The sequence below is a fragment of the Ictidomys tridecemlineatus genome, chromosome 3, assembly GCF_052094955.1.
Source record: "Ictidomys tridecemlineatus isolate mIctTri1 chromosome 3, mIctTri1.hap1, whole genome shotgun sequence".
NCBI classification, from domain to species: Eukaryota; Metazoa; Chordata; class Mammalia; order Rodentia; family Sciuridae; genus Ictidomys; species Ictidomys tridecemlineatus.
Window position 1 is genome coordinate 101,327,092 of NC_135479.1, and position 22,762 is coordinate 101,349,853.

Genomic DNA, 22,762 nt, shown 5'->3' on the forward strand with positions numbered 1-22,762 from the left:
CCTGTTTCCTACTATCTGTCTTGAGTAAGACCACTGGGCATAAACAGCACACGTCCAAGGGGGCTCTGGCTGTCCCTCCACCAGGGAGCCCAAATTCAACAGGATCACAGCCCAGCCTTCTCTCTTTCCATGGCCACACTTGGTACTGGGTGCTCAGGTGAGTCTGCATGACAGCAGAACACCCTGTCCCAAGAAGACACACTCTCCACATCTCCTCAAGATCTTTTTGTCTGCCAGCCCCACATTCTCCCCTCCCTCCTTCAAAACGACCCACGTGTCAACTACACCAGGGAGCCTGCTCTGACCACCGCCCAGATCTGCGTCTGAAGGCCCTTCCCCAGACCACCTAATACACTCTCAGCACCACGACCCACAATCTCCCTGTTAATTGTCTACCTACTTCCGCTTGAGGGCACAGCTCTGCTTTTATCTCTGTGACTATGGAACACCTGTGGTTGCTCAGTGTTCACTGAGTGACCACTCTTCTTACACGGCGCAGCAAACCTGCTTAATCTCTTATAGAAAGCAAGTGCTTAGTTAATATTGTTTCGTAAGAATATGAAATACCATATATTGAAATAATTCTGCTCAAAAGAGCTTACTTAGTGCATGAAGATATTTATCAATAAATATCATCTTTTCTAAACCCACTCTTCTTGCATTCTGCAGTAAGATAAAAACTTTGCTGGTTTTTGACACTAAGCCTTTACTTAGTTTTCACTTGGTAGATTTCAGAAAGTTCCTTAAATCCAGGTAAACCTTATAAATTAAGCTCTTCAAAGATCTGCTTGCATTGTGATGCCAATGACCACTGCACTGAGATGACAAGAGTGTGCCTCAAAAAAAACAACAACAAAAACAAGAAACTGCAAAACTGAGGTGTGTGTACACCCTCTAGAAAGATAAGACGACGTATCTGGCTTCTGTGAAAAGCTGCACCGTGCACAGGAAAAACATTTACTCTTGCCTGTTTTTTATCTATTGAGTCGAATCCAGCGATTTTGTTCCCCTTGGTGTCGATCAAGGAGCCCATGGGCTCACAGGTGATGATGTCACACGTCTGCTTCGGCAGAGGCAGCAACTGCCGAACTTTGTCAATGCTTTCTGACCTCTTGTCTCCCAGCTCTTTCTGAAAGGAAAAAGAAAGAAAGAAAGAAGGAAGGAAGGAAGGAAGAAAGAAAGGAAGGAAAAAGAAAGTGAGAAAGGGAAGTGGGCCAGAAACTCAGAAACGACCGTGAAGGCAAAAGTTGACGAGGAGGAAGCTCCCCCTGGAGCATTTCCCTTTTTGAAGTCAGCGTGTTCTTGAACCCTGAACGTGGTCTGGAGAACAGGATCAAGTCAGGCTGGCCTGTTTCATTTCTTCTATTTAAGTAGAAAATAGCCTACACATATGCAGTTGTTGTTACACAACAAACATCACAGTGCTGAAGTGACAAAATTCAGGGTGCCATCTGCAACCAGAGGACAGGAGCTGGCGCCGAGCACTTGGGGTCCAGGGACAGACCACAAGGTAACCACCACTTATTTATTTATTGGCTATTTTAAGATCAGCGGATATACTTTCCTTGTTGTGCTATTTATTTACAGTTTGCTTCAAATGATGTGTCAGTGGTTAGTCCAGTGAGTGGATTTACAAATATCAACACAGATGCTTATTTTTTAATTACATGCACAAGTCTGAGCTTGGATTTATCCTAGGTTCAATGTTGGCATTTTGGTTATGTATTTCATAATGTATGTTTAATGTCTCTTAAAAAATTACACGTGTTTTAATATTTAATTTAAAAACAATCTTTTGGATACTTGTAAAGTTTGGGGTATTGGTGAGCTGAAGTGAAATAAATAGCAAATGCATTAAATTAATTTGAATGTAATAAATATTTAAATTAACCAGTAGTAAAAATAAAATGCACCAAATAATAAACAATTTATAACATAAGCCAATCCCAAACTTACTTTTAACTTTTTTACTAAATTCATATATGCACGTTTGTTCTCTTCTGAGCCTCCTGGGGATGCACTTGATAGGTCAGAGGCTAACGTCCCATTGATCAAAACACCCAGCATGTCAAGGACTGTTGTGAATAATTCACTAAAGGGGAAGGAGAACAACTGTTTTCATCATAAAGCACAACTAAAACATACTTAATTAACTGGGCACTTCTACTGATGGCACAATTTTTAATGACACCTGAATCAATAAGATGTAGCAGCATTTGTCAGTCTATCAAGGCCAGACTATCCAAATGCCAGGCATGCATGCGACAGAACACATGTTAAGGGTGCAAAACGTACTTGTTGGTGTGCATGTCCACGGTTCCTGAGGTGATGATCTGCAGCAGCAGGAGGGCCCATTCTGCGGTCCACTGGGTACTCCTCTGCACTGTGTCGAACATCCCTCCCACCTGGCATGCAAACACAGCGTGAGAAAAGACCACCAGCCCTCACTTCATGTGGCCAGAAGGGGAGATGCTCTACTTTATGGAGGACAGATCGCTCTAGCTTCTTTCTCACTAGCTTTGTGACTATCACTACTACTGGGTTCTTTACATAGTTTGGTCACTGAAAAATGAAAAGGGTAATATTTAAGTGTGGTACCTACACAGTTAGTTTTCTTCCTAGTCTTTCATGATATTCAATTTCATGATGCAATTGTAGTTGGATTAAACCTAAATATAATCCAATTATTGGCATCTTGGTGCTTTTTTGTTCCTACTAAATCTGAACCTGAGACCAGGACCACTTTGAAATGCCCACTACACAGATGTAATGATGAACAGGGGCTTGGCCTAAGACCTGCCAGGTCCTGTGTGTGAGGATTAAGTTAAAAACAACCACCCAAACATCAGGCAAGCCACTCTCCAGGGAAAAAAGACATGCAAAGGAATGCACTGTGTGGGAGGAAGCCCACGTTTCCATACAGCACCCTGTGAGGCAGGTCTTCCTAACAAATCTAACAGGAGGTCTCCCACGATGCTGAGTTGAAGGACTTTAAGGTTCTTAAAGAAGTGTCACAAGAGCTAGTGCTCATCTCAAAATTGAGTCCTCTGAGACCCAATCACAGTATAAGCTGAAGCAGAAGGGAGGTGGGCTGGATGGGGTGGGGACAGAGAGGATGAATCATTCTTAAAATACCTTCTGCTGTCTGGAACTCAACCCAGACAGGAAGGAGAGCCAGGAGAAGAGAAGGCTAGAGACATGGGGAAGTCCTGAGGTCTTGATTATATTTAGGCTCTGCTCATGGACACAGGTGAGCACTGGAGCCATGGTCACAAACGTCCATGAGCAAAGAGGGCACACTAGACCCACCCCTTACCAAGTTCAGGCGCAGCTGCAGAGCTTCGTGCATCATCTGCCGAGCCTTGATGTCATCCTGGTACCTTTCTTCCTTCCAGTTACTTAAAATCTAAGACCCCAAAAAGAAAAAAAGGAAAAACAAAAACTTTATCTCTGTTAAAATTGAATCTTTTTCATATTTAAAGTAAAACTAAACCTTTCCCAGACAGCCAAAAACAACTTCCGCTTTAACAAGGAATGTTGCATAACATTTCAGCTCTGTCCCTTTTCCTTGTGCACACAAAAACCTGGTCATTGCTTTGTTTATTTGCCTTTCAAGGTGGGGAAGTAAATCTTATCTAGTTGCATGTACTGCCTCTAGGTCTTGGAAAAAGCATCAGAAAGCCATCAAGTTCAAACTTAACACATTTATTAACCCTAACAAATGTATTATGTTGATCTTATTGAAAAGGAGGCTTGCTATCTTCAGGGACACTAATTCCTTGATAAACAACAGACTATTCTGAAAACTGTGGATATCAATCAGCTGAGCAGCATTTCAATTTAGAAAGTGAGCTGCTTCTTCATTTCCTCGCTGACTCAGGCCAGTGCTGAGGACAGGAAAGTTCATGAAGAAAGGCAGGCCACAGTGACCACACCCAGGCCCAGACGACAGGTTGACTAGCTAACAAACCCAGCATGGCCACAGAGAGCCACAGGTGGAAGTACCCTCCCAACAGATGTTCCGCCAGCACATGCCATGGCCAGGGGAGAGTGCTTCCCTAACTTCTCTAGGAGGCTTGGGCCCCTCAGACTGAATGCCGGGTGCAGGGCTTAGGGACACAGGTTCTCACAGGGCTCACAGTATAGTAGCAACATGAATCAAAACAAGTGAATCAAGTGGCCTGAGGCAGGGCGAGGCAGGGCAGGGGTGGTAAGGATAGAGGCCCTATTTTCAGAGGGCAATCGCCACGGCCTCTCTAAACTAACACCTGAAGGAAGGGAGAAGCAGGCCAGGCTGGCACCTAGAGGGAATCCTTTCAGCTAAAGGGGAGAGCAGGTGCTTTTGCTTGAGAAGCAGGAGAACAGAAGGAAACATGCCAATGTGGCCCTGCAAGTTGAGCAAGGCGGTAACTGGTAGGAAGCAGGCGGAAGAGAGCAATCTACGAATTGTTAGGGGGTCTAATTAGCCCAGACTGGATTTTTATTCGACGTATAAAAAGAAACATGGGAGCATCTTAGACACAGGGATAGTAAGTGCTTTGCATTTTAAAAGCATCCTATCCAGCAAGGGAGAGATGACCAGAGAAATACATGAAACCATGCACTTGTTCATGTCCTTTCAGTATCCCTAGGAAAAAGGCATGGGTGTCCATAGGCACAGTGCTACAGGAAGGGGCCACCGGCTCTGCACGGGGATGGGCCATCTCACACCCTTGGCTTCTTCTTCCCACTCACTTGACTTGATTCCTTGCACTGATGTTTCTGACCTGGGCACTCAGGTTCCGTGTAGTACACAGAACACAAATGCCCCAAGCTGCCCAGAAGAACTAGGGGAGTGGAAAAAAAAAATCCCAAAGCTTTTGTGAAGGAACAAACAGGCCTCCAGCTTACAAGTGACTTTCTTGTGCACTTGGCTGGCATCAACCCGGCTCTCGCAGGCCAGTAAAATGGTTCCTGAGCCTATGGAGCTCAGTTGGAGACCGTGTTGGGTGGCAGCCCCACCTGAGGAATGGACTGCTCCTGGGAGGCAGAGCGGGAGTGGCAGTCACTGTGCCTCCCCGGGGCAGGCCATTCGATTTTTCCATCTATACACATCTATGCATGATTAATATGACAGGTCTGTTACCCCTGAGGAGACCAGGATGACAGGTAGGAGACAGGGCACTGCCTGGCCTTGAATGGAAGCCTGCTGTGCCCTTCTGTAAGCTCAGCACTGGACTCTGCTGGCAGCTGCTGGCCTGCTGGACACCACGGGGTCCTTTACCTGGTTCACTTGATTCTGCAGGGATGTTAGCAGACCTTCTCGTTGTTCATCCTGTCCCTTGAGACAGGTGAGGACCAGCGAGAGGAATGGCTGTTGACTCAGGAGAGACATGCTGCAGGAAGGAAGCACAGTAAGATCAGCTAGCACCTGCTGTTCCGCCTACCTCCTAGGTCCTGTCCCCTGGGTGTCTGCTCCTGTGTATTTACTATAGATGAAGGGGGATGGGGAATAGCCAGAGAGGCCTGGAAAGTTAAATCACACCTCTGCTTACAAGGTTAAAGATACTAATGGTTCTAAATGAGTGGATAACAGATAGTGCTGATGCCAGAAGGCACCCCAGGGAGGTGAATCTGCACTGCTGTGAGTGCCCTGGGGGTTGAGATGGAATACAAGGAAAAAACGAGAAATTTCTCAGTCAATACTCTTATTTTAGAGTCTAGGAAACAGGCTTCTATGTATGTTATGAATATTTGGGGGCTTTGCCTTAAGTTTTCAAGACCAAACAGCAGGGTGCTGGTACAGTTAGGATCAGTTGCAAGATCTGAGGATTCCAAAAATGGGGTTCTTGCTAGTGACCTAGGGGTACCTCCAGCCTAAGGCCATGGGTAGTGGGGCATCAAGGCACTTGGCAAAAATTCTATTTTAAATTGGCTTCTTAATAGAGTATCTGCAATTAGAGAACAATAATGAATCCATGCTCCATTGGAAAACAAAATCTAAGATAAAATATTAAGCTTCATCTTATAGGGGCAGAATAGGACGCTTTCAACCCGGGAATACCACCTGTCTGCCCAGTGGGAGGAAAGTGAGGCAGTATAGACATGAATGGCACCAGCAAATGCAAATTGAGAGGTCAGGAAGGGCAGCCACTGACAGTACTGCCAACCGCTGGATAAGGACATGGATGTCTGGAATGTTTACGAAATACAGGAATCGTTTTTTCCTTTTTATTGGAATGCTGAGTCACATTGTTGGGGTTTTAGTGATCAATAACAGTGATCAAAAAATTAGTTTATGGCTTAGAAGTTGTAATATCTAATCTAGCACAAGAGCCCTAAATGTCAGAAATATTGTTAAGTACTTCAAGGTTCAGCATGACAATAATTACAAGTAGTTCTGTGTTTTTTAAACATGAGTACCTAATTAATAAGAAAGTTAGAAATAATTAAAAATAAAATCCAGAATGCAGGCGGCTCTATAGATCCCATTCAAGATGGGACGTGGGGCTTGGAGTGGACAAGTTCAGAGGCCAGCAGGGATCTGGATGCACAAGTGAAGTTGAGAATGAGTGTGGCAAATCTCACAACCTGGAACGTTTTAGGAACAGGGACTTTCCTAGAAGAAGATTTTTCATTCCATTTAAAAACTAAGTTTCGGTGGGTGTTGGGTCTAAGAACCGTCAGGTAGAGCGTACTAGAATTCCTCAGCTGTCCTTCAAACTCGCCCAGAGACACCCCAGGAGCCTACCTTTTCTGTTTCTGTCTATCACGCTCCTTTTTGGAAGAAGAACCCAAGTGCTGCCCCTTCTCCAGCTCTTCCCCAGCAGCCTTCAACACCCGCCCCTGCACAGAGGTGGGCAGCCTGGCGATGAGGGGGGCCACCAGCCACACGCCCCTGCGTTCAGAGGAACTAAAATCAGAAATAGGCGTTACACCCGAGCAAGCCTGAGTCTCTGCTCTCACAGTTCCACAGAAACTTCAGAGCACAACTCTGGTGCACCAGAAGCACACTACCCCCAATTCCCTTTGATTTCTGCACTATCTTTCCTGAAGACCAGGCCCCTGGTCACACTTGCCACCCACAGTTACCAAGGGGAGCAGTGAAAGGTGCTTCTGGGAGGATACCGTCAACTGAGCTATCTTTTAGCATTTTTCTTTTTGATTCCGGCTCTACGATTAGTGATAATCCTTTTGTCGAACAAACAACACTCTTTGATCATGGTCACAACATGAAATGTTGCTATGTATAATCATACTAATCACAATTTTTTTTTAAATTTTAAGATTCACCAGCTATATTTTCTATCAAAATGATGAGATACAAATCTTCCTTTCATGATTCAAGGATTACCTTGCGATTTCATATGCCTGCCGGATCTAAATCAGAACCCAAATCACCATGAGGCTTGTGAAAAGCTGCCAGTTACTAGAGGTGGCCAAAGTGTTTCCGAGATGCTGAATATCCAGGAACACAGTAGCCCGGGGGGTGAAGGTCAGGTGTCCATGTGCATTCATAACACCAGCACTTACAAAGAGTCTAGGGCAACTAAATCACATAGTGAACACACTAAGATGTCTCCTGCCCTGGCTTTGCCCTTTAACCTATTAAATAGCAGCAACTGTCACTTAGCAGTCATTATTCTCTTCACATTTCCTGCAGCTTAATGAAAAAAAAAATAACTGAGTTATGCGAATGCAATTGCCCATTACGTGTGTAAAGTTCAAGACAGCCCAGTCAACTACCCAGAAATACCTGAGAAAGGTCTTGATTCCATTTTGCCTCGTGCTACTGGTATCAGCGCCCCCGTTGCCACTGGGGTGGAAGAGGCCCATGCCAGAGTGTGAGGAGTTGTTGTTCAAATCCGCGGACTGCTGGAACACCTCAATGGTGGCCTTTGCAATGTTGTCCAGCAGGTTGTTCATTTCAGCCACAGACCCGGAGCCCTAGGGTAGCCAGAGAGAGGCCACGCATGCAGCTAGGTTATCCCAGGCAGCAGCCCAACTTTGCTCCCCGCAGCTCTTCCCACCCAGGCTTGCAACAGCTACTCACAGGGTCCTTCAGGCACTGCTTGATCATTAGCTGAAGTTCCAGCCAGGACTGCCTCAATGTCCACTGCTCCAGATTCTGGGGAAAACAGAAGGATTGAAAGTAGGCAACCCATGTCAACACACAATCAGTCCTGGCAGGATGCCACTCTCAGGAAAGAGCAGGGTGATCTTACACAATACAAGGATTTACATGGGTAAAAGGATCCAATCCTGTTACGTATATTCAAAAGGATAAGCAGTATAAATATAATGTTCCTCACTCAGCTAGGAACTAGAAACGAATAAAACTAAAATTTTTGACTCACAATATCCAATTATCTAATTGACCCCATTCCAAAATGATTTCACTAATTCTTGAATAACATATTTAAGCCTGTCCCTCCATGCAGATCACTTCTCAAGTAAATACAGCACGGACTTAAAATACCAATATTTATCTGATGATTATATACAATTCCCAGCATCTACACCTACCTAGCACTAACTCGTGGCCATTCTACAGGAAAGAAAACTGGGGGAATAAAAAACAGAGTTGACTTGCATCAAGAATTAGCAATGAAAGGGGGAGAACTGATCCCTCTTCTTGCAGTGCACGGCGTGCTAAGGGTACCTGCAGGATGCGCTTGATGTGCTGCCTCTGAAGGTTGTCGCCCTCCGCGCACTCCTTGAGGCCGTGTGGGTAGCAGATGAGCTGCAGGAGCTTCTGAGCTTGCATGTTGGAAAGCACAGGGTCCAGTATCAGCTCTTTGTCTGTACACAACCTTTCAGGTTCTTTTAGGCAATGTTCTCCTACCCATTCCTGGAAGGAAGAAGGCCATTTGTTGGACAGCAACCAGCTTTCCACATGTTTATGTAACATACACTTAAGTCAAAGCAAAATGGCACTTGAGACCGAGGAGAAGCTTCAGGAAAAAATAACCCATAAAAATGTATCTACAAAAAGTGTTAGATACAAAATTTCTGGCATTTTGACTTCTTAAAAATACAAAGTGGAATCTAGATGAGGAAAAAAGTTGGAAACAGATGAGCAAAAAAAAAAAAGAAAGAGATAATACTGGAATGTTTTCCACTGTTAAGAACATAGCATAAAATATTTAGAAATTTTTCTCTTTATGATACTATGAATATGTTACCATTATACAAAATAACTGTGCACATCTATTTGCTATACAGTTATTATTATAATTTTGCTGAGTCAGTGAGCCTGCCAAAAACTTAAGGAAGCTCTATGCCTACAGCTGACTGCCCTCTGGAGAGTGGCTAACTCAGTTAAATTTCTTAGCAGCTTTGCTTCACCATTTTTTCAAATGCAAATTCTTGTACTAAGTGGTTTTAAAAATCATCAGTGTTAAAAGTTTCATTTGACTCTATATGTGTTTCAGATGAAGCCTCTTTTGAAACCACCATGCCAGTGGCCCGATGCTAACCATCCATTAAATAGGTCGCCTGTGGTGTTTATAAGATTTCACATCCAGACACCTCATCAGACCACAGACTACTAAAATCAAGCTCAGGTGCTGGTACCCAGATATCAGTATTCTTTTTCCTAAGTATCAAATCAATCATTCATCCATTCATTCAATCAATTTTCACTTCTAGCACTGACAGTCTGAACCTCCCAATGGGCTTGGACCTCTGGGATCCACTGCAAGAAGTCCACAGCAGGCCCAGCCACCACCCTTCCTGCACTCACCTGCCTGCTGGTTTTGGTCAATTCCAGGTATCAAAACAATTGCAAATGCCTCTGGTGATACCAGGGTGCACTCACAGTGGGGACCAAGGCACAAGTGCCCCTCAGCCCTATGTCCCTATTTAGTGGACTTTATCATGGTGACCACAAACCTACAAAGCACAAAACATGATCTTGATGACTTGACCGCTGTAGCAAAATACAAAACATATAGGGACTGGAAGGATATACCCGAAAATAACAAAACTGGTGAGCTGGGGCAGGGAGGAGCAAGGGATTTGGGAGGAAGAACACATTTCCGGTTATACTCTTGTGTGTAGTTTAACTTTTCTAAGTAGTTATTCTATAATAAGGCTGAGGGGAAAGACTCTAAACTGAATGTAAACAGAAACAAATGAACCCAAATTGATTTCAAATTAAGAATGTATTCACAGTAAGGGAGACAGCCCGATTAATTTTTTTCAGACTTTTTTTATTCAAAATTTTTTATTTGTTCTCACTAGATATATATGACTATAGAATGCATTTTTACATATCATACATAAATGGAGTATTAATTCTTATTTTTCTAGTTGTACATAGTGTAGAATGACACCAGTTCATGTAATCATATATGCATATAGGGTAATAATGTCTGATTCATTCTACTATACTTCCTATCCCAATATCTCCTCCCCTGTCTTCACTCCCCTCTGTCTAATCCAAAGTACCTCTATTCTTTCCTAGCAATCCCCACTCTCTGGGAATTAGCATCTGCATATAAGAGAAAACATTCCACCTTTGGTTTCGGGGGATTGGCTTGTTTCACTTCTCATGATATTCTCCAGCTTCATCCATTTCCAAGCAAATGTCATGACTTCATTCTTCTTTATGGCTGAGCAATATTCCATGTATAAATGTACCACATATTCTTTATGTATAAATGTACCTCTTTCCCCCATCCTCCCCAACATTTATTGGTGCAAGTATTCTTGATAATTGTCATTCTGACTAGGGTGAGGTGGAATCTCAGTGTAATTTTAAATGGCATTTCTATAATTGCTAGAGATGTTGAACATTTTTTCATAAATGTGTTAGCCATTTGTATTTTGTCTATGAAGTGTCTGTTCAGTTCCTTAGCCCATTTATTTATAGGGTTACTTGGGGGAAAGGGGGTTGGTGTTAGGTTTTTGAGTTCTTTATATATCCTGGAGATCAGTGTTCTGAGGTGCATGTGGTAAATATTTTCTCCCATTCTATAGACTCTCTCATTACATTATCAATTTTTTCCTTTGCTGAGAAGAAGCTTTTTAGTTTGAATCCATCCCATTTATTAATTCTTGATTTTACTTCTTGAAATTTAAGAAAGTCAGATCCTGGCTGACATGGTAGAGATCTGGGCCTAATTTTTTTTCTATTAGGCACTGGGTCTCTGTTCTAGTGCCTAAGTTTTTGATCCACTTTGAGTTAAGTTTTGTGCAGGGGGAGATATAAGGGTTTAATTTCATTTTGTTACATATGGATTTCCAGTTTTCCCAGAACAATTTGTTGAAGAGGTTATCTTTTCTCCAATGAATGCTCTTGGCGCCTTTGTTTAATGTGAGATCACTGTGTTTACTGTAAATAGTAAAAAGTGAACTGCAGAAACCTTTCCATTCCTCTTGGCAGGCTTGTTAGGCCTAGTGGTAGATGCTAACAATTTGGAAATTATTTTAGGTGTATTTTATAAGTAAGTAATAATTGATTGAGGAACCAAGGTTCTTACTATGCAAAAAGGCTATATTAATATGCAATGCGGCAAAGTAAAGCACAGCTTTGTAGGTTGGCGTAGAACTGGAAGCATCGTGTGAACTCATAGAACATGCACGTTCAGTTTTGTCCTAGCTCTGTCCACTGAGAGAACCCAGGAGCAAGGGTACTCCATAGCAATGAGTACACACAGCATCCAGACCTTGTTTCTAAGTATCACTCTTCTAATTCTCAAGGTAATTCTGAGGCAGGGCAAATTCAAGAAGGAGCGCAAAAATACTTTAAAACAAACAAAAATGACAAACACCAGGATAAAGGAGTCCCACTAAATCTCCCTGGAACCATGTGAGTGTTAAACTTCCCTTCCCGGGACAGGACCTTATGACTCATGTGGATCATAAGTAAGTAGACAGGGAAGAGGGCAGGGTCTTCCCTAAGCAGGACACACAGTGACATTGTGGAGGGGAGGGAGTGGGAAGCACCTTGGGGAAGACAGGCTTGGACAAGAATCAGGATGACTGCTCTGAGGTGCGCGGGAGGGGAATGAGGAACAGAGGTCGGCAGTGTCTTGAGGGACTCCCCAAAGGTGGCCACACAGAGCGGGCAGCGCAGACCACACAAGGAAGACCACCCAACCAAGGCCAGCACCACTGGACAGGCAAGGGCACCGCATGCCTTCAGAGCTGGCTACCTGGAGGACAGACACTGCTTCTAGTCCTGAGGCAGGGTTGCATGGCCTGCAGCAAATCTATAGGAAAACCCAGTCAGTTCCAGCACCATCGCGATAAGGACCAACCAGGAATGTGCCCGGCAGGTGACAGCATAGTACCACACCAAGACTAAATCTTCTGAAATGTTAGCAACTACACTGTGGTTATGGTATGAAATGAAGATGGAAGTCTTCAAAAGTAAAGAAGAATAAAGTACCTTGAAAGGGTTTTAAAAAGATACCTATATCTGCATCCATGTTCACACACACAAATAGATTTACAAAGCATACATGGCAAATGTAAACGACTACTCTATCTAAAGGGTATAAAGGATCACTTTATTCTTGCAACTTTGCAGCAAATTTGGAATTATTTCAAAATAAAGCTAGCAGGGAATAAAAAACCACCTATGTACAGGTTTCCTACAATAATGAACACCTTTCCTCCAAAAGAAAGGACATATTTTAAGGAAAAGGCAAATTAAATTGCAGGAATACCTGCTGGCAGATGGTCCTCAGCACGTATCGAGCATATTCTCTTAAATTGGCCGTTTCTATGGAGATGCTCTTCGCGCAGGGCTTCGAGCTGTGAGAGGCAGGCCAGACGTCCTCCGCGGTCCCTTCCCGCCGCAAACTCCTCATGGTGAAGTCATCGTTCTTTAAGGAGCTGACACTGTTATTGCCAATTTTGGCATCTCCTAAATAACAGAATCACAAAAGCGAAGTCATGAAAGTTCAAAATACCACCACATACTGGAGAAGCAAATGAGGCTAGCTTTGGGGGGATTTAAAGTATCTGAGTAGCATTATCATTGCATAGCCAGTCAGCCAGCAATCCAGAGAATGAATCAAGAAAACGGATGAAGAACCCCGAGGACTACGAATCAGACACAAAGAAAAAGCAGCCCGATACTCGCTCCTTTTTTGTTTAAAGAATTAAGTATACTTTCACCAAACTTAGAAAGACCATCATGAACCACACTTAATAATCACAGAGCATTGATTTCACCAACATTTGGTGCATCAAATTCATTTGACTTATTAGACAAGGAAAAAAAAAAGAATGGGTTACTCACCCTTCTAGATGTCCCTTTTCCATTTCTTCTCTTACAATGACTTATTTTCTATCCATAGGTCAAGAGAAAAGTTTTGCCTTAGCCCACCTTACTACCAACTTCTGGACAAGAGATATATTTCCCTGGGGATGGAAAAGGGCAATGCATACTAAGGCAGCCCTGGAAAGCAGACACTTTCTATCACCCATGTCTGCTGGCTTTCCTCTCTGACAGCCAAGTGAGACCTCTTGCCTGATACTCCCTGACAGGCTCAGCCGACACCCCCAGAAAACTGCTTCCTCCTCACAAAGTTCTGGGAGCAAAAGGCCATACAGAACATGTCCGGCAGCTGGAATCCCCAGCCATGAGACACGAAACCCTGGCCATTGTAAAAGCCGGTGTGCCTTGGCTGGCAGGGGGGACGGCCCAGCAATAGCAGGGTGTAGCTTCTGCCCACCCCCAGGGGCCTGCCTTGTTTCCTGGGACCCACGGATGAGTCTGGGTTGGGCCTTTGCTGCCTGAAACAAGTGGGCAAACAGCCTGGGTTGGTGCCCAAGGCCTGTTAAAACCCACAGGCCCACCAAGAAAAGCTCTGACTCTGCTGAAAATACACCAAAAAAATCTGAAAAATCAAACTGGCTTAATGAATATTTACTTACAAATTCTCAAGAGGAGGAGAGGAATAAATAACACACTTCAACTCACCAATATATTACCACATATTCCCCATTAACACACAAATACAAAACGTACTGTTCACCCACGGGAGTTTACTTAATCCAACAGAGATTCTCAGAAGCGAAGATCTTGAAAGACCAAATTCTAAAAGTAGCAAAGTGCATCCTCCATGCTCAGGTGCCGAGACACACTACAGCTAGCCTCAAATAGGAACCACAGCAGGTTCCACGGTCTCACCCCCATCTCAGCAGACCTACAGGGAGGGAGCTGGGCGGATGCGGGTCAGAACACAGGGAGGCAGAGACACTAAAACCTCTACAAGAACAATCCAAAGACACACGCCACTGCAGGCCCAGGTGAGGACCTGGCAGTGACATCAGTAACCGGAATGGGGGAGGTGGCTTGGGAGGAGGTGCTGGAATCTTCTGCAGCTATGTGGTCAACAGAGCACAGGAGCCAATTGGGCCCCGGCTCTGCTGACCTTTACTGGGTGTATCCTGACCTTTCAGGCCTGGAGGATTTGCCATATTATTTGAATATTCAGAGGTAGAAAGATTTTACTTGGGATCAGACCAGTGCTATAAATCAAACAGCTTGTGTCCACACGGCAGTCATCTTGGTTTCTGCCATTAAAACTTGGGTCACTTACAGATTCAGGCTTCCAAAGTTAATTTAGTGAAAACCTAGTTCTTGCTGGTTTTTCTAATGAGCCTTAGAAATAACAGGGTAACAAATCCAGTCCCTAGGTTTGTATGTTCAGTAGGTCCCATGAGCCACCCTTCCCTTGAGCCACCCTCAGAGCAGGAACATGGGTGCTCTCATCCTAGGACCTCCTTAGCTCGAGGAGAGGCTGCTGCCCACAGCTGGCTCTACCCTTCCCTTTGGCTACAGAATCCATGGGCATTCCTAAATACAGACAAAATACACATTCATATGTCCTTTTCAAGTGAACTTTTAATAGGTAATTTTGTGAAAACTCTGGTTCTGTTGTTTTGTTTCTGTGTTACAAACAATTGAACCCAGGGGCCTCATAGAAAAATGTTATTGTTCCTTGAATCCTCAGGCATCATTTCTCAAGCATTACAGAATTCTGTCCTCACTTGTGTCCTTTAAGACCCACCTAAAGGAGCTCCTATCATTCAGTTATTCTGTTTTGATCAAAGGGAGCTCACTAAGAACGTAAGAGGTAACTATTATGTAGTCAAGTCTAGAAGAGGGTATTCAAAATTGGAATCAAGCACTATGAACTCAAGTCTTCTAACCATTCACATCCCTTATGACATCCAGAAGAAAATTCATCGACACTTGATGGGCAGAAGACAGTGTTGTCACTCCAGGAGCACATACACAAAAAAGATATAAAGGACGTCTTGGACACTATGAATCGGATGGAAAAAAAATTACTGTGACAGCGAATACTGATTAATCAATAATACCAACATCATTGTGATTATCACCCGATTCATGAATAAAACAGACAGAAAAACGTGTTCAGGGTCTCCAACACAGCAGAAGCACTCCGAGTAAGCTCCAGGTTTCCTGGTGTTCTGCACCTGAAACACAGCCTGGCTGAGAGCTAAGCCTTCAGGGATGTCACTACGTCATTCTTGTCCTTCCTTGGGTAAGTATTTTTGCCAACAATTGAAGGCAAAGCAACCCTGTGGGTCTCAGAATCTACGTCACATCAGAAGGAGCATCAAGCAACTAAAACAGAACAATAGTATGTCTATTTAAATTCCCCCAGGGTCACTATAGGAGGGACAGAAATTCTAAGAGCCCTATTGCCCATAGACTCAGGGAAAGCCAACTCTCTTTTTCCAGGAGAACAAACAAAACAAACCAGGTTTTCAACAACATTAATTAGATTTTGAGCTGAACACAGATGGTTTTGCCTCCACATCTGGTGATCAGCCAAGAAGTGCAGGGCCAGGAGGTCTTACCAAGCATCATGATGGCTTTCAATACAGCAAAAACCGCTCCCACTTCAATGCTGTTGTGAGCAGCAGCTAAGAGGTGTCTATCGCAAGACGATCTTATTCCGGGGAAAGGTTTGCCTGTGAAAACAACAACAAGCCTTGAACAGTCTCGTCACCATCATTAACGATCTTCCATAATCACCCCCAGCCAGCAGGGCCTCTCACTGTTGGACTGTGGGCGCTTAATTGCCACTGGCCTGCTTAACCTGAGGCTCCGGGGTTCACTAAGACACACTGCCAGTATTCTTACTTAAACTTTTCTTAATTATTAATTGTTAAAACAATGTTTTTGCTCCTCAGAGAGATGTAGCAAAAAGATTAGCAGGATTCCCACACAGACATGCCAACGTGTGGATGGAAGGGATCTAAGAAGAGGCTTTACTAATACCCTAGGAATCATCGCTTACCTTAGGAAAAGGATAAATGAGTCATCATCCCCTTAAGTCGGGATGGCGGGGCTCAGAATTGACATATATAGTATGTTTTCCAGCCGCACTGCTCACCAGGATGACCTGGCCTAAGAGCAGAGGTATTTTTATTGACTGTTAACTCCCGGTTTTGATTTCTCAATATTTCCTGATATTACATAAATGGAAGGTGCTGCCAGCACACCTGGTGGCACCCTCTCACTCCTTCACTGACCCCAGATCAAGCCCACAAAAATCAGGAAAGAAATGACAAAACGTAGAGCCCACACGGTCACTTAGAACCCAGAGCTCCGGCCTTCATCCACTGACATGCTACAGCCAGCTCACCGGCGGCTTGAGGCAAGAAGCAGGCCTGTGGCGCTCGGAACAGATGAAGCAGCAGTCGGCAGGTCATCCTCGCCCCGGGCTCCGCGTCCGCATCTCCACAAGCTAGAAAGCAGGAGAGAAAGACAGGTCTCAGGCTTCCTACTAAGTTAAGTCTTCTGCTCTAACCTACATCAACTCTCCTTAGAGCAAGAAAAGTAAGCCCTCTCTTCTGAGATGGGAGTACTCCTAAGGCAGGCTGGGGAGAGCAACTGCCTCTAGGGTTAATATGCTGGGGTCTGGGCTGCCCTGCTACCTCTAGCCACCCCAGCACACATACAGCTAGAATCTCCTACTGCACCCACCCTGTGCCCTAACATCCCAACCCACCCCTCCAAGGCAGCGAGCCCACAGCCAGCACAGCTCCCCAGGCTGCCTTACCTGCCGCTAGGAGAGAGGGGAGAGCCACGTGCTGCACGACGTCCTCCAGGGAGAAACACTGTCGTGCTATCAGAATAGCAATGAAAGTAGCTAATGAATCATGGAATGAAAGGTCACTCACCTTCAAGAAAAACATTGACAGGTTTTAATACCTGACACCCTTCTCAGCCACATCAAAGATCAATACCTAAGAGAATGTAGGCAACACCCCCAGGAGCTCAGTCCCACCACGAACCCACAGGGAACAGCCACGTGCGACTGTTACCCCCCAGGCCTGTTTCTGCAAGACAAACCTTGAGTCTATCCACCCCCCAGAGCTGCAAGAGGACATTGGGCTATAGCTCATGAACCCACAACTGAAAAAAGACAAAAAACACAATCCAAGAAATCACTAAAGGATGTGTGAATGCACCCCAATGTGAGTCGAAGTAAGCCCAGAGGACGTCAGAGAAAACAGAAAATAGGAGGGTCCCTTAGCAGAAAGACATGCCTGACGGTGTTCTGGAGACTCTTTATGTGGCAACTAACAAAGATGCTCAGAGGGACTAAGTGGGTTGTGAAAACTCTGAAAGTTTCCAACTAACTCCAAATTGCAAAAGAGGAAGAAAATTAATTCATAGTGAAATCTCTGACTTTACAGACTCCACAAAACACGTGCACAAGATAATGAGAAAAATGACTAATAACGGCCTTCACAACTGGCACCATAATTCAGGGACCACGGCCAGCAATTTATAAAACACCTCCTCTGATAGCCCAGCACCATGAGGTTCATACTATTATAAAATCCATTTTTACAGATGAGGGATTAAAGCAGAAGGCAAAGTACAACAACAACAAAAAGACCCGAGAGACTAAGTAAGGAACTACAGTCAAGATAAAAACGTGTCTTTCTGCTAGAAGCGCAGACCACCACTCGTGAGTTAACATGTATAAAAGTCTAAGCACACTGAGCTGCAGAGACAGGACTGCCCACCCTGGCAGAATATGCAAACTAGGAATAAGCCCTCAGCCAGAGGCAGCTTTTAAAACATAGAGTTCTTTAACATAAGAGACCCTAGCCCTAATTCTGCTCCAACAGGATACAGCAGGCAGGCTAAAGAATGGAGGCAGACGTTTCAAGAATTCACATGTTATGGATGTAACCTGCTAGTTGAGATAATCAGTGATATATCAGGAGCAGGGGGAGCTATTCATCAGTGTCCAGACTTGATCCCCAAGAAAGACTGAGCATCCTCTGAACCTATACCTGGGCGTTTCTGTGCAATATAACAAAATCTATACTCTTAGAAACCTATATATTGGTTCTTCATAATGAAAAATGCTTCAGTTACGTCCCCTGCCATGTGATAAAAATGAAGAACAGGGGCTAGGGTTGTGGTTCAGCGGTAGAGCGCTTGCCTAGTACATGCAAGGCCCTGGGTTCAATCCTCAGCACCACATAAAAACAAATAAATAAAGATACTGTGTCCAACTACAACTGAAAAATAAATTTAAAATGAAGAACAAACAGCTCTGAAATGATCATCCAGATCAGCTACATGGAAATTTCAGGAAACTTCAGGCATTTCTGCTATAGATTAAGCTATCTATTTTATTTCTGATTTTTTTGCATATTAAGTAATCTTGGCAACTACACTGTGGCTTATTACTTTCAGACAGAGAAAGAAAAAAATATTTTACAATGTTAAAATTGAGTCAAGTACATAATAATTTTTAAAAAACAGATTACCCACTAACTAAATTTTGAATTACACAATTTTAAACAAAAAAGAAAACTTACATCCACAGTGCAAAGTACATCATTAAACCCCCACACGTGATTGGAAGAACAACAGAGAGCCTTCAGAACCCCCAGCCATTCTGAACTGAGGACAGTGCAGCAGGCGGTCAGCTCGGAGGAGAAATTGGCTATGTCGTTAATCCTAAGGAGGAAAGAGATGGGCAGTGAGCAGTTGGCAGGATGGTGACCGTGCGTGGCATAGCCGTGAGCACATTTCACTACCAGCAACAAGCCTTCTGCTTCTTAGACAGAAGGATGTAACCAATACCCACCTGTCAGATACAATGGAAACCGAGCAAAGGCATATGTTAACAACTTCAAATGTTGTTGAATAATCAACACTATTAAGTGACAAACAATAACCAGTACACATGTGAATTAGAACATTTTTAGCTCTGTGAACAGACCTGATCTACAAATTGACATTTTCATTGTGCGTTGCAATTATGCACAATAGTGGGATTAATCATGCTATCTTTGCACATGCACATAACACGATCCTGTCAAGTCATCTGGCCAGTATCTCTGCTTTCCCTCTCTTCTCTTCCCCAAATCTATCCTCTGTGCTACTGGTCTCCCTTCTGTTTTCATTAAATCACATTTTTCCTTTTTAAAAGTTCAAATATAGTTGTTTTCAAAATACAGGTATTTTATTATATACATTTTTTTTGAAAATGCATACTGTAACTTAATAGACCATACCTAAATGCCCAAGCAAGAAGACATAAGCAGGTGTTTCTCAGGTTAAGAAAATTTTTGAACAGAACAGAGGTAAATAAATAATGAATAAAAGAAGATAGAGTCAGGGGAGCAAATGAAAGGCAGGTGTGAGCCCAGACATTTATTAGACACTTGTTTCAAAGAAGTTCCCAAGTCACCCAAGTCCTTGTCAGTGATGCCTTCCCGGTAGCCCGGCTCACCTGCCGGCATCCTGATGGCCCATGCAGACATTCATAAGCGTGTTGCAGACAAAGCTGTAGCGATTGGCTGCGTTGTCACTGAGGACTTTGCCCAGCATTGAGTAGTTGATGCTTCGAGCTGAGGGATTCTCAATAAAATCCATCATGAAGTCGGGATCCCATCGCAAGTTGGAATTCGCAGGCATCACATTATTATATATGGTTTGCTTTACTTTAGAACAGGCACTACTGAGGTTACAAGAAGAAAAGTTAAAAAAGAAAAACAAAAACTAGAATAATAGGAAAACCATTTCACTTAAGAAAGCTGGTAACTAATCTTAAATGACTTTCTACAGTTTACAAGCTCTACAAATCACAGAATTTACTAAGGCTTCCAACAACTAACTCAAGTAATAACATTTGCAACTATTCTTAAGAATAAAAATAGATTCAATTACACATCAGAATACTGTGGTGTTGTAGTCCTGATGGCACATGCCAAAGATCTCCTCCTCTAGGGACACTGTGTCCTGCGGAATTTGAATGCTAAGACATGTGACTATGGGACTGTGGCACAGCAGAGAAAGGAAAGGCATGTTCCTGACTTCAGGGAGCTTGCAATATGCCAGGGGGCTCTGGATAACTGGCAAATTGTACAAGAGCAAAGAACTGGTCACATCATCCCTAAGTTTGTCATGCCGTGTTTCTCAACAGTGGCGAGATTTTTTTTAATACCCTGGTTTATCGTGTGAAATATTTGAGGTTTTCATGAGCTACATCTGAGCAAAGATAGGACAGAAGCATCAAGGGATGTGGATGGATTTACTCCATAGCCAGCACTGAGATGCTCCAGTTTCAAAACTCACATTACATATGAACTCAGCCATTCCTGCCCATCTGCTCCATCTGCAAGTCCATGAGCAAATTCAAGTGCTCTACTCCAGAGCTCTTCAGTGCAACAGAAAGGCTGCTCTTAAGATTAAGTTTGGGCAGCAAACAGATTCGTGGTTAAGGTGATATACAGCTTTTTTATGCACCTACATTAGCCAGGAATGAGTACCTCAAATATACAAAGGCATGTGGATGCTTTATCCTGAAGTGCCAACAGCTGTCAGAAATTGAGACCATTCAGCTCAGCCCTCATCCTTCAGAGCCACTTCTGGGCTGTTTGGTTAAAATACTGATTCCTAGGTCTCACATAGGTACTCTGAGTTGTGTGTTTAACAAGGGCTCCAGTGCCAAATGATGCCAGGGAGGCCCAGGTGTCACCGAGAGGACCAAATGACAAACTGAATAATTACTATCTTCTATATTTTTTCTCTTTCTTTGCAAAGGACTTCTGTAAAAAACTTGTTGGCCATCATGGAAGGATATAAATTGGCAAAAGAGAATTGTGGCATTTTGAAAATGACAGTCATTTTGTGGTCCCGATGCTTCTACCCACCTGTTCTTCCTGACTACTCTTTATTCACTTTCACTTATTACATTCATGTTCCCATTAAAAATGAAACCCAGACCAGACCCTCCTTTGTTTCCTCTCGACCATATCCCTCATTTCCTCTGCCTCCCAAAGCCTTGAGTGTTTAGTACAAGGGACTTCTGCAAATTTTAAAGCTTTACCTCTTTTTCATTCAACTCTTCACTTAATTCTACCAGTTTCTCCACTCTGACTTTAGAATCCCAGCTCTTCTGCTCTGCTTCTGGTTTATGAGCCCCACCCCTCCACCTCCAGGAGGCAGATTTTTCTAAGTGGACTGCAGGGTCCCTCTGAAACTGGCTAGTGGTGAGGTCTTCTCAGCCTGCATGTTGCGGCTTCCTGTGTCCTTTAGTACAGGCTTTCTAGATGGGTTTTTGTTTGAATCAAATGCTGGTGACCAGCTAGGCCACGCCAATCCTCACACTCTGCTGCTTGCACAGAGGGAACCAAGCCAATGACTGAGACCTTTCCTTCTGCAGCTACGAGAAGCAGAAAGACCTGGAGGCCTGGGGACAGCAGCATACATCCTCAGAGCCTGCTCAGATCCAGGCTTGCTCACTGTTAACTAAGGCTAGGACACTCCTTTGTTCCTGGGGAAAGCCATTTCTACTTCCTGGTTGTCGTGAGTGCTCAAGCACTATGCCCAGCACATTGCCCGGTAGATGGCCCTGGTATTCCCTGTTCCACAACATTCCTCTCACAGGATGGCTTGGATGATATCACAGACAAAATGATCCAATTATTTAATCAGTACGTTAATGGAAATCTCTGCCCGATTGTCCTTTTTTACCCGATTCCAAACTATAAATCGGTCTCTGATTCTGAGAGAACAGGCGCAGTAGTGTGTGCCAGCAGCCCAGCCAGGCAGAGCCCCACTTGAGGGTCACTTGGGCCCACAGTTCAGGGCCAGCCTGGGCAACACAGTGAGAATCTGTCTCAAAACAAAGAAAGGGGGAGCAAAAGACAGCCCAAGAAAGCTACACCTCTCCCCGCTGCTTTATGGAAACGTTAGAAAGTGCACCTGCCCCTTACCAAGGAATGGTCCTTGGAACACCACACTGCGCTGCGGGTCCCCTAAGTTCCTGCTCCTGGCACAGCGCTTGAATGAACTCACCTTGCCTACCTGCACTGCACTGCGGGAGCAGCGGTGGTTAAATAAGCTTTGGGGGCTGTCTGGGGAAGTTCACCATCAGACAAGGGCTAGTGCAGGAACCACAGCATGAATGAGAAAGCTCACAAAACTCTAAACTGAAACTGAAAACTCCCCACAGAGTAACAGAAGAATATTGTTCTAAGATTACATCATTTCTGTGGAAAGGGGTTTCCTAAGACTCATTCAGATGATTTACAAAGGCTTGCTCCACCTAATGCATTACGTGGTATAGCATATTAGTATTTTTGTAAGTACTGTTAAATGACTTTTTGATGTCTGTTGCCTTGGCTGTGCCCCCTAGGAGCTGCACAGCTATAGTGGTGAGCAAAGCAGGCGGCCTCTGCTCTCCTGGAGCCAGGCCACGATCAATACACAATGTCCTTGAATATTCAGTTTAATCAGATCTCGAGT

The 22,762-nt window shown here is 44.0% G+C and overlaps 2 protein-coding genes across 12 annotated transcripts in view; one reads left to right on the forward strand and one right to left on the reverse strand.

Moving 5' to 3' along the window:
- Positions 1-22,762, reverse strand: part of Med12l (mediator complex subunit 12L) — a 275,089-nt gene that overhangs the window by 34,611 nt on the left and 217,716 nt on the right. For 5 of the 7 annotated variants that reach the window (XM_078043553.1, XM_078043550.1, XM_040269994.2 and 2 more), the window contains 15 exons: positions 19,743-19,970; positions 18,823-18,964; positions 17,040-17,160; positions 16,623-16,724; positions 15,832-15,945; positions 12,657-12,856; positions 8,642-8,830; positions 8,033-8,107; positions 7,736-7,926; positions 6,731-6,892; positions 5,264-5,375; positions 3,317-3,406; positions 2,296-2,405; positions 1,957-2,092; positions 968-1,129 (listed from right to left, as the gene is read on the reverse strand). In XM_078043553.1, the coding sequence (XP_077899679.1) occupies positions 968-1,129; positions 1,957-2,092; positions 2,296-2,405; positions 3,317-3,406; positions 5,264-5,375; positions 6,731-6,892; positions 7,736-7,926; positions 8,033-8,107; positions 8,642-8,830; positions 12,657-12,856; positions 15,832-15,945; positions 16,623-16,724; positions 17,040-17,160; positions 18,823-18,964; positions 19,743-19,970 (2,134 nt within the window). The remainder of the gene's footprint in view (positions 1-967; positions 1,130-1,956; positions 2,093-2,295; positions 2,406-3,316; positions 3,407-5,263; positions 5,376-6,730; positions 6,893-7,735; positions 7,927-8,032; positions 8,108-8,641; positions 8,831-12,656; positions 12,857-15,831; positions 15,946-16,622; positions 16,725-17,039; positions 17,161-18,822; positions 18,965-19,742; positions 19,971-22,762) is intronic. The other 2 variants (XM_078043549.1, XM_078043551.1) reach the window with 2 other exon arrangements.
- The window catches only part of P2ry12 (purinergic receptor P2Y12), a 42,270-nt gene continuing 20,900 nt past the window's right edge, over positions 1,393-22,762 (forward strand). For 3 of the 5 annotated variants that reach the window (XM_078043554.1, XM_078043556.1, XM_078043555.1), the window contains exon 1: positions 1,402-1,510. The gene's annotated coding sequence lies outside the window, so the exon portion shown is untranslated. Of the gene's footprint in view, positions 1,511-9,733; positions 9,752-22,762 lie in introns of those variants that run through there. The other 2 variants (XM_005339912.5, XM_078043558.1) reach the window with 2 other exon arrangements.